Genomic DNA, 12371 nt, shown 5'->3' with positions numbered 1-12371 from the left:
TATATACACACCCTGTCTGACCTTATATACACACCCTGTCTGACCTTATATACCACAACCTGTCTGACCTTATATACCACACTCTGTCTGACCTTATATACACACCCTGTCTAACCCTAATATACACACCCTGTGACCTTTTATACACACTCTGTCTGACCTTATATACACACCCTGTCTAACACCTTATATACACACCCTGACTAACCTTCTATACACACCCTGTCTAACCTTATATACACACACCTGTCTGACCTTATATACACACCCTGTCTAACCTTATATACACACCCTGACTAAACCTTCTATACACACCCTGTCTGACCTTATATACACACCCTGTCTGACCTTATATACACACTCTGTCTGACCTTACTACACACCCTGTCTGACCATATATACACACCCTGTCTAACCTTATATACACACCCTGTCTGACTTATATACACACCCTGTCTAACCTTATATACACACCCTGTCTGACCTTATATACACCCTGTCTGACCTTATATACACACCCAGTCTAACCTTATATACACACCCTGTCTGACCTCTATATACACACCCTGTCTGACCTTATATACACACCCTGTCTGACCTTATATACACACCCTGTCTGAACTTATATACACACCCTGTCTAACCTTATATACACACCCTGTCTGACCTATATACACACACCCTGTCTAACCTTATATACACACCCTGTCTGACCTTATATACACACTCTGTCTGACCTTATATACACACCTGTCTGTCTAACCTTATATACACACCCTGACTAACCTTCTATACACACCCTGTCTAACCTTATATACACACCCTGTCTGACCTTATATACACACCCTGTCTGACCTTATATACACACCCTGTCTGACCTTATATACACACCCTGTCTGACCTATATACACACCCTGTCTGACCTTATATACACACCCTGACTAACCTTCTATACACACCCTGTCTGACCTTATATACATACTCTGTCTGACCTTATATACACACCCTGTCTAACCTTATATACACACCCTGACTAACCTTCTATACACACCCTGTCTGACCTTATATACACACTCTGTCTGACCTTATATACACACCCTGTCTAACCTTATATACACACCCTGTCTGACCTTATATACACACTCTGTCTGACCTTATATACACACCCTGTCTAACCTTATATACACACCCTGACTAACCTTCTATACACACCCTGTCTGACCTTATATACACACCCTGTCTGACCTTATATACACACTCTGTCTGACCTTACATACACACCCTGTCTGACCTTATATACACACCCTGTCTAACCTTATATACACACCCTGTCTGACCTTATATACACACCCTGTCTAACCTTATATACACACCCTGTCTGACCTTATACACACCCTGTCTAAACCTAATATACACACCCTGTCTGACCGTATATACACACCCTGTCTGACCTTATATACACCACTCTGTCTGAACCTTATGCATACCACACCCTGTCTGACCTTTATATACCACACCCTGTTAACCTTAATATACACACCCTGTCTGACCTTTATATTTACACACCCAGTCTAACCTTATATACACACATGTCTGGCCTCTTATATACACAACCTGTCTGGCCTTTATATACACAACCTGTCTGACCTTCTATACACACCCTGTCTGACATTATATACACACCCTGTCTGGCCTTATATACACAAACCTGTCTGGCCTTATATACACAACCTGTCTGGCCTTCTATACACACCCTGTCTGACCTTCTAACACACCCTGTCTGACCTTATATACACAACCTGTCTGACCTTCTATACACACCCTGTCTGACCTTATATACACACCCTGTCTGACCTTCTATACACACCCTGTCTGGCCTTAATTATTGGTCTCCCGGGTGGCGCAGTGGTCTAACACACTGCCTCTCAGTGCTAGAGGCGACACTACCGACCCTGGTTCAATCCCAGTCTGTATCACAGCTGGCCATGATAGGGAGTCTCATAACGCGGTGCACAATTGGCCCAGTATCGTCCGGGTTGGGGGAAGGTTTGGCTGGGGTAGGCTGTCATTGTAAATAAGAATTTGTTCTTAACTGACTTGCCTAGTTCAATAAAGGTTAAAATATACTGTACACACACTGTCTGGCCTTATATAAACTAGTTTACTGTGGTACAGATGCACATGTGTGTAGTGTTGGGGAGGGAGTGTGTTGATTCTTATGGGTGTGGTGTTAAATGCAATGTGCCTGTGTGTATCTTTAGGTGTCAGAGCAGCAGCTGAATGATGCCATAGCCCAGGCTGTAGAGAACAGCCAACTAAAGCAGGACGCCAGTCAGTGGAGTATAGACGGTAACAACCTTTATTAACTCAGTGGAGTATAGACAGTAACAACCTTTATTAACTCAGTGGAGTATAGACAGTAACAACCTTTATTAACTCAGTGGAGTATAGACGGTAACAACCTTTATTAACTCAGTGGAGTATAGACAGTAACAACCTTTATTAACTCAGTGGAGTATAGACAGTAACAACCTTTATTAACTCAGTGGAGTATAGACGGTAACAACCTTTATTAACTCAGTGGAGTATAGACAGTAACAACCTTTATTAACTCAGTGGAGTATAGACAGTAACAACCTTTATTAACTCAGTGGAGTATAGACAGTAACAACCTTTATCAACTCAGTGGAGTATAGACAGTAACAACCTTTATTAACTCAGTGGAGTATAGACAGTAACAACCTTTATCAACTCAGTGGAGTATAGACAGTAACAACCTTTATTAACTCAGTGGAGTATAGACAGTAACAACCTTTATTAACTCAGTGGAGTATAGACAGTAACAACCTTTATCAACTCAGTGGAGTATAGACAGTAACAACCTTTATCAACTCAGTGGAGTATAGACAGTAACAACCTTTATCAACTCAGTGGAGTATAGACAGTAACAACCTTTATTAACTCAGTGGAGTATAGACAGTAACAACCTTTATCAACTCAGTGGAGTATAGACAGTAACAACCTTTATTAACTCAGTGGAGTATAGACAGTAACAACCTTTATTAACTCAGTGGAGTATAGACAGTAACAACCTTTATCAACTCAGTGGAGTATAGACAGTAACAACCTTTATTAACTCAGTGGAGTATAGACAGTAACAACCTTTATCAACTCAGTGGAGTATAGACAGTAACAACCTTTATTAACTCAGTGGAGTATAGACAGTAACAACCTTTATCAATTCTCAGCTAGTTCAGCAACGCCAGACGATAATGCACCACATTACCTTCTGTAATATTACTGCATTGTGTTTCATCAGGATAAATGAATGTCTCTCACGTCCTTTCTCTTTCTCTCACCTACCTACCTACCTACCTACCTACCTTTCTTTCATTTTATCTGGTCTCTCTCTGTGACCTCTAAACCCCAGGCCTGCTTAGGTCTGACCCCTGCTCCCACTCCAGAGGGAAGTGTGAGCGCTGTGTGGCGAGGAGCTTCGGCCAACTGACTGCCCGGCGAGCCCAGAAGAACATGACCCGCTCCTGTAGTGACAGCAACACATACAACCAGAACCACCATCATAACCATCAGCACAACCGCTGCCCCGGACCAGGATCCAACCTGGTTAATGGTCAAACCCTGACTATACCCAACCACAACCACAACATGCACCATAATCTGATGGAAAGGGTCCACAGCCTCGACATCCCCATGGTAACTCAACACAACCAAGCATCCCAGAATAATCTGTCATGGTTCTAGAGGTTCAAATACCTCTTTGTCTCATTGGTGTTGGAGTTCTAGGGGTCATGGTTCTAGGGTCCTTATCCGTCTTGATCTCATGGTTCTAGGGGTCCACGCTTGAGCCCTGGTGTGATAACAGACTGTCTGCATTGGTCTACCCTATCCCTGATGACGACTATAACGTCCCCTACAACTCCCCAGTAGCCAACCTCTCCTGCCAGCGCACGTTAGACCTGGCCACAAGGGGAAATAAGGTAGCTTAACTCCAGACGTTTCCATACAAGCTTTTGGAAGGCCACACTTTAGGCACCAAATGGAAGAGTAATGCACTGAAACAGGCTGGGACTACCTGAACTTGTCCAATAAGAAATGTTTATATAACACATATTTTCCTAATCTGACCCTAGAACAGGCCCAAAGCCCTTGCACCTCCAAGGAGGTACTGCCGACACCAGGACGTCACTAGTGAGGAGGGGGCCCCTGGGGACCTGCCAGACTCCAATGTTTCCAGTAGAGGCTCCCCTGTTAGAGAGGACGGATGGAGTCCCACACATACCAACTGTCAGGTAGGGAGACAACATTATTTACACCTATTTACAATGATAGTCTGGTTTCTCCCATTTGGTGCCTAATGAACACAACCCACTAGTGCAGAAAAGGACAGCATCTGACATAATCTCACTGTTTTTGTATTTTTTTGTTCCCAAGTAATATGCTTAAAGATGCTGAATTTACTAAGTATACACTTATCTAACAAGGCATATTGACTTAAACATGTATTACTGTGGATGGATGGATGAATATTGTAACTTTTTTAAAGTAATGAATTTGAATCGATGGATCAAAATTATGTAAATATCGATGCATCTCAACAGGACTTTAGCAGCATGATATGACTGGCTGTCATTCATACTGCCGTACAACTGAGGAAGAGATAGACTGCATGCTTCTATTGCCCATAAATGGTAGCTACTGTAGGGGAGAAGGGGGCGTGATCAAAATCTCTGTAAAACAGAGTTGCGTAGTCTCCATGCATCAGACATCAGCTGTGGTTGAGACACGTCACTCTGTTTTGCATTGGTTCTTCAGCTTGCATATTCTCTGAAACCACAATTGTCTGTGAAGCTGATCTGCTGAGCTGGACCGACTTCATTAAGGCATGCAACGGAAACGTCTTAATACGAAAATGAGCGTTTCTTATTGGACAAGTCCAGGTAGTCCCTCCCTGTTTCTTCCATTTGGTGCCTAATGAACACAACAGGACAATGTGATGGACATTTTTATGTTTGTGCTTTTCTATAAACCAATTTCTGTGTTCAATCAAGTTACTGATTGAACGAATCCTCACTCTCAGTATCTTCAATTTGGCAGTACACCCAGAACCTTGTTTAGAGAAATGATATCTCCGTTTTAAGGTCTCAGCTTAGAGAAGAAGCCTCGTGAGGTATTGGTCTGTCACATGCATGAAACAAACATGAATTATGAATGATGAATAAGCTAAATCATGCAAATATAGAGAAGGATCATGCAAATCTAACTTGTCAGTACATAAGGGAACTAATGGGACTGCCCTGTTAGAGCTCACTTCAGATTGCTACTATATGTATCTAAGTCTGACTGGGACCTGTCCAACCTGCTAACAATAAAGAGTGATTCTCTTCAGATTGCTACTATATGTATCTAAGTCTGACTGGGACCTCTCCAACCTGCTGACAATAAAGAGTGATTTAAAGAGAAGGATAACATTAGACATTAGTGCAGAGAAGGATAACATTAGACATTAGTGCAGAGAAGGATAACATTAGACATTAGTGCAGAGAAGGATAACATTAGACATTAGTGCAGAGAAGGATAACATTAGACATTAGTGCAGAGAAGGATAACATTAGACATTAGTGCAGAGAAGGATAACATTAGACATTAGTGCAGAGAAGGATAACATTAGACATTAGTGCAGAGAAGGATAACATTAGACATTAGTGCAGAGAAGGATAACATTAGACATTAGTGCAGAGAAGGATAACATTAGACATTAGTGCAGAGAAGGATAACATTAGACATTAGTGGGATAACATTGGACATTAGTGCAGAGAAGGATAACATTAGACATTAGTGCAGAGAAGGATAACATTAGACATTAGTGCAGAGAAGGATAACATTAGACATTAGTGCAGAGAAGGATAACATTAGACATTAGTGCAGAGAAGGATAACATTAGACATTAGTGCAGAGAAGGATAACATTAGACATTAGTGCAGAGAAGGATAACATTAGACATAGTGCAGAGAAGGATAACATTAGACATTAGTGCAGAGAAGGATAACATTAGACATTAGTGCAGAGAAGGATAACATTAGACATTAGTGCAGAGAAGGATAACATTAGACATTAGTGCAGAGAAGGATAACATTAGACATTAGTGCAGAGAAGGATAACATTAGACATTAGTGCAGAGAAGGATAACATTAGACATTAGTGCAGAGAAGGATAACATTAGACATTAGTGCAGAGAAGGATAACATTAGACATTAGTGCAGAGAAGGATAACATTAGACATTAGTGCAGAGAAGGATAACATTAGACATTAGTGCAGAGAAGGATAACATTAGACATTAGTGCAGAGAAGGATAACATTAGACATTAGTGCAGAGAAGGATAACATTAGACATTAGTGCAGAGAAGGATAACATTAGACATTAGTGCAGAGAAGGATAACATTAGACATTAGTGCAGAGAAGGATAACATTAGACATTAGTGCAGAGAAGGATAACATTAGACATTAGTGCAGAGAAGGATAACATTAGACATTAGTGCAGAGAAGGATAACATTAGACATTAGTGCAGAGAAGGATAACATTAGACATTAGTGCAGAGAAGGATAACATTAGACATTAGTGCAGAGAAGGATAACATTAGACATTAGTGCAGAGAAGGATAACATTAGACATTAGTGCAGAGAAGGATAACATTAGACATTAGTGCAGAGAAGGATAACATTAGACATTAGTGCAGAGAAGGATAACATTAGACATTAGTGCAGAGAAGGATAACATTAGACATTAGTGCAGAGAAGGATAACATTAGACATTAGTGCAGAGAAGGATAACATTATACATTAGTGCAGAGAAGGATAACATTAGACATTAGTGCAGAGAAGGATAACATTAGACATTAGTGCAGAGAAGGATAACATTAGACATTAGTGCAGAGAAGGATAACATTAGACATTAGTGCAGAGAAGGATAACATTAGACAGACACTGTTTTCTTTTTCTCTGTCTGTAAGCAATATGCTAAACGTGCTGAATTGACTAAATACAGTATACTAATATAATTTGCCTGTAACTAATGTGTATTGTCCCATGTGTTGTTTCTGCATCCACACCTACATGCTTCCAGCTGGTTAGCAGTGTGTACAAGGCTTTGAGAAAGATCATAAGGCTACTGTGTAGAAATGTACGTGGCACTGTTTCATCCTCCTGAATGTGGGTTGGTGAATGTTTTGCATGGAGATGACTTTGGACTGAGAATGGTGCTTTTTCATGAACATACCAGTCATATCTTTACATTTTTGTTGACAGAATGTCGTCCATTCATGCCTTTGAACGGGCATGGATGGACAAATATGACACCTCTTCCCTATGTATCCTGTCCCTGAAACATCCAACCTTAAAGCTGTCTCACAATGCAAGCTTTTATAGTAAGGATGGCTTCTCTCCGTTCTGGAAGTATTTGCTTGTGTGTTTGTAAGTGACTCACCTGTAATTCTGGAAGATGCTTGTGTTTATACCCACATCAGGCATGAAGCTATTGGATATCATAGAATGGCCTTGCCTTGGCACTGTGTGTGATTCAATTATGTTCTGCATCTGGTCGTTGTGAGTGTGATGGATGGATGCATGTCCATGTGAAGTGGTGGAGGGTAACGGGCGCTAGTAAATGCAGGGTGAATTACTACACCTTTCTGCGGTCAGAGGCTGAGTGGTGCGCTCAACGTTTTAACTTCCTGTTTATCTGTGTTCCAGGAAGTAGAGAGTGAGAGAGAAAGAGAGAGAGAAAGAGAGCAAGAACACTCAGGGGGAAGTGGAGAGACTCTCACCCACTCAGAGGCTCGCTCTGCTGCCATCACTGACTGCCCTCGATACTCATCCTGCACAGAAGACAGACTACACACAGGTATCGTATGGGAACCTCAATACTTTTTTTTGTCGTTCTCATTCAATTTCCAAAAATGTATGAGTACACCATTTGTAAATACAGAGCTAACAGTCAAATATACAGTTATTTGAGACACCTATAGGGGCCATTTGCAGTTCATTTGCAGTTTGTTTTCTGAAAGACAACATGTTATTTAGTTGTGAACGCCATCTTTAGGATCATTTGTTACATTGTGAAGTTTAATGGCACCACAACTTACTATATACCATTATTAGTAAAGCAGAAAGCTGTGCAGGTATGAATGCATTATTTTAATGAGGGCAGTGTGAGTCTAGCTCCTTATGAAGTACTTGTATCTCTCCTCCTCTTAGACTGTGTTTCCTGTGTTGTCTGTGTTCAGGTGCTGAATCTGCCTTCCACCTCTGCTCCCAGAGTAAGAGGCCGGGCCTGAGGAGGCAGGGCCGCGTGGAGCAGCTCCCCCCAGAAAAGCTTCACGACCCCTGGGTTAGGATCTCCGACAGCGCCCCTGATCTTGGAGGTCCTGAAGACCCCCATCAGAACCAGAGTCTGACTCATCCGAGCACACACCGTCACAACACACACTCCCACAGTAGCACACACCAACAACAAACACACCATCTCAGCTCACACCACGACACCACACACACTCCATCCCAAACCGACAGACACCCCAACGACACACACTCCCCAGTCGCCATGAGCCAACCGAGTGAGTTTCCCGAGCTTCCTGAACTCAACTGTACTTCCACCCACCACACCGCCCCAGACCCCACCACCCCCTCCACCCTTGCCTCCCTAATCTCCACCCTCAGCCCAAGGACTGAGGACCCCCCAGGGGTGAGGAAGGGCCCCCCAGTTGCCCCCAAGCCTGTGTGGAACCGTCAGAGCCTCAGGAGTATTAGGAATGGGAGGCCCCAGGCTGAGCTGGCCAAACCCCTGGACATCAGAGGCGGTGGAACGTACGTAGTGTTTCTCCACAACATTTCTCCTTTATATTGTGTTTTATGTAAATGTAGCGGAGGCGGTTCAGTCTTGCCTGAGATCTGAAGACTTGTGTTAGCGCCTAAAGTGTAGGCTTTTATTTCAGGCGGTTGAGGTGGTGTTGAAGGGTATAGGTAACCTGGGTTTGATTCCCAGTCGGTCCATCAAGTATTGTGTGTTCATGAGTTATAAGCCAACAAGAATTTCTGTCTCATGTAAATTATCCAGGTGGATGGACAATAACATTTAAAAATGTGTATTTCAACAGCACCTTCGGGGTACGTCTGCGGCCCACCTCCTCTACAGCCCAGCTGTCAATCAAGCAGAAGATCCATTCATTTGAGACCTTCTCTAGTCCTGAGGGTAAAGGTCAGGAGATGGAGGGCAACAACAGGAGGCCCCTAGCCCCCTCCACTTCCCTCCCTCTGAAGGACAAGGCACCCGTCAGGAGTGACCCCCCTCTCTTAGAGGAGAATGGCACAATCCAACATGACATGGGCAAAGGAGCCAAAGTGACCTCTCCAATCCCTGACGAGGACAAGGCACCCGTCAGGAGTGACCCCCCTCTCTTAGAGGAGAATGGCACAATCCAACATGACATGGGCAAAGGAGCCAAAGTGACCTCTCCAATCCCTGACGAGGACCAGGACAGGAGGATGTCCTCTTTTCCCCCTGGAGCCACTCCTCACTCCATCCTTCCACCCTCTCCTGCCTCCCACCCTTCTTCTCCTACCTGCTTTTCTCTTCTTCCGACCCCCCACCCTACCTCGGAGCTCCAGACCCCAGTGGAAGAGACAACAGACCCCAATGCAGAGATCTCTGACTCGCCATCCCCCGAGGACACCACCACCTCCCCATCCACCCTAGAGGCACCTCTCCCCGAGGCCGAACCAGAAACAGAGCCCCTGGATGGGGCTGTAGAGGCCTCCATCTCCCCCTCGGGCCCGGTGCCCAGGAGGTCCAGCAGCTCCAAGGGAGAGAGCTTTGGTCCACTACAACCACCAGAGGAGGGGGAGGGAGACCAGAACCATGCCCAGGCTCAGGGCAAGCAGGCCAGCCTGCGGACGCGTAGCCTGCCCCTGCCTACCTCTCCCTCCCCAGATGGGTCAACAACTCTACAAGGACTGGAGGGAGAGAGCCTGGGGAAGATACTTTCCTTCAGTAACCAGGTGCGTCTTTGGTCCACACTTTACATTACATCACATCGTCCAAGTGGAAATTGTAAAATGTCCAATTTAACTGAAGAAATGTATGAAATGTCACATAAGTGTCATACCAGTTGAATGACCCATGTAATTACTCTGTAACAGGTGCATGCAGCACGTTTGTAACTGTCATTTAGTGTGTGGATTGTGTGCACCTGCAACACTTGGCAATAGTTTGCTTGGGAAACAATATAATTTATATAATATTATCTTATATTTCATTATATTCTTACTATAAAATATATGTGTTTTGACTGTGGTAAGAGCACAGAAATATAAGTATCTTGTCTGCTAAATGAACAAATGAACTACAGGCCATCCCACTGGCACAGATGTCACAGACGTCATCCCACTGGCACAGACGTCAATTTAACGTCAATTCACCATCTGTAACGTGGGAATGACGTGGAAACAATGTTGATTAAAACAGTGTGTGCCCAGTGGGATGCCAGATTAAGCACCGTAACATAGTCAACTCAGCTGTTCTGTTCTTTTTCATTTGTTTTCCCCTCCATTTTCTTAGATAAAAGGCCTATTATTATCATATAATGTTGTGAACAGATCATGATTTAAGTGGTTCATTATGTTGATTAATGTCCTTGAGACAATAATAATGAATAATTACTACAGTGTAGGCTGCTGATGGGAATGAGTGTCAGCAGACATTTAATTTGAAGTCAATTGACAGTTGTTTCACCCATGGTGTAAGAAGGTGCTATAATGGCCTCTTGAGGTGGGATGAAGGGTAGAAAATAACAGCAGAGCCCTAACCATAACATGTGTTATACTCTGCTCTGCTCTACTCTTATCTGCTCTACTCTACTCTACTCTACTCTACTCTACTCTACTCTACTCTACTCTACTCTACTCATATCTGCTCTGCTCTACTCTACTCTACTCTACTCTACTCTACTCTACTCTACTCTACTCTACTCTACTCTACTCTACTCTACTCTACTCATATCTGCTCTACTCTACTCTACTCTTATCTGCTCTACTCTACTCTACTCGTATCTGCTCTGCTCTGCTCTACTCTTATCGGCTCTGCTCTACTCTGCTCTGCTCTGCTCTACTTTTTTCTGCTCTACTCTACTCTTATCTGCTCTGCTACACTTTTTTCTGCTCTACTCTACTCTTATCTGCTCTGCTACACTTTTATCTACTCTGCTCTACTCTTATCTGCTCTGCTCTCCTCTCCTCTGCTCTGTTCTACTCTTATTTGCTCTGCTCTACTCTGCTCTACTCTTATCTGCTCTGTTCTACTCTTATCTGCTCTACTCTGCTCTGTTCTACTCTTATCTGCTCTGTTCTACTCTTATCTTCTCTGTTCTACTCTTATCTGCTCTGTTCTATTCTTATCTGCTCTGCTCTACTCTACTCTGCTCTGTTCTACTCTTATCTGCTCTGTTCTATTCTTATCTGCTCTGCTCTACTCTACTCTGCTCTGTTCTACTCTTATCTGCTCTGTTCTATTCTTATCTGCTCTGCTCTACTCTACTCTGCTCTGTTCTACTCTTATCTGCTCTGTTCTACTCTTATCTTCTCTGTTCTACTCTTATCTTCTCTGTTCTATTCTTATCTGCTCTACTCTACTCTACTCGTATCTGCTCTGCTCTGCTCTACTCTTATCGGCTCTGCTCTACTCTACTCTGCTCTGCTCTGCTCTACTTTTTTCTGCTCTACTCTACTCTTATCTGCTCTGCTACACTTTTTTCTGCTCTACTCTACTCTTATCTGCTCTGCTACACTTTTATCTACTCTGCTCTACTCTTATCTGCTCTGCTCTCCTCTCCTCTGCTCTGTTCTACTCTTATTTGCTCTGCTCTACTCTGCTCTACTCTTATCTGCTCTGTTCTACTCTTATCTGCTCTACTCTGCTCTGTTCTACTCTTATCTGCTCTGTTCTACTCTTATCTTCTCTGTTCTACTCTTATCTGCTCTGTTCTATTCTTATCTGCTCTGCTCTACTCTACTCTGCTCTGTTCTACTCTTATCTGCTCTGTTCTATTCTTATCTGCTCTGCTCTACTCTACTCTGCTCTGTTCTACTCTTATCTGCTCTGTTCTATTCTTATCTGCTCTGCTCTACTCTACTCTGCTCTGTTCTACTCTTATCTGCTCTGTTCTACTCTTATCTTCTCTGTTCTACTCTTATCTTCTCTGTTCTATTCTTATCTGCTCTGCTCTACTCTACTCTGCTCTGTTCTACTCTTATCTGCTCTGTTCTACTCTTATCTTCTCTGTTCTACTCTTATCTTCTCTG

The 12371-nt window shown here is 43.2% G+C and overlaps 1 protein-coding gene across 2 annotated transcripts in view; it reads left to right on the top strand.

The window, feature by feature from the left end:
• Nucleotides 1–2242: 2242 nt before the first annotated feature.
• The window catches only part of LOC116366226 (pro-interleukin-16), a 17922-nt gene continuing 7793 nt past the window's right edge, over nucleotides 2243–12371 (top strand). The window contains exons 1-8 of one of the 2 annotated variants that reach the window (XM_031818452.1): nucleotides 2243–2349; nucleotides 3431–3714; nucleotides 3852–3998; nucleotides 4152–4310; nucleotides 7770–7920; nucleotides 8303–8882; nucleotides 9173–9341; nucleotides 9447–10073. In XM_031818452.1, coding sequence (XP_031674312.1) covers nucleotides 3532–3714; nucleotides 3852–3998; nucleotides 4152–4310; nucleotides 7770–7920; nucleotides 8303–8882; nucleotides 9173–9341; nucleotides 9447–10073 — 2016 coding nt within the window. In that variant the 5' untranslated portion in view covers nucleotides 2243–2349; nucleotides 3431–3531. Of the gene's footprint in view, nucleotides 2350–3430; nucleotides 3715–3851; nucleotides 3999–4151; nucleotides 4311–7769; nucleotides 7921–8302; nucleotides 8883–9172; nucleotides 10074–12371 lie in introns of both variants that reach the window. The other variant, XM_031818451.1, reaches the window with a different exon arrangement.

This window comes from Oncorhynchus kisutch, unplaced genomic scaffold, assembly GCF_002021735.2.
Source record: "Oncorhynchus kisutch isolate 150728-3 unplaced genomic scaffold, Okis_V2 scaffold1399, whole genome shotgun sequence".
Lineage (NCBI taxonomy): Eukaryota > Metazoa > Chordata > Actinopteri > Salmoniformes > Salmonidae > Oncorhynchus > Oncorhynchus kisutch.
The sequence above is the reverse complement of the archived record's forward strand: the minus strand, read 5'-3'. Positions and strand labels throughout refer to the sequence as shown.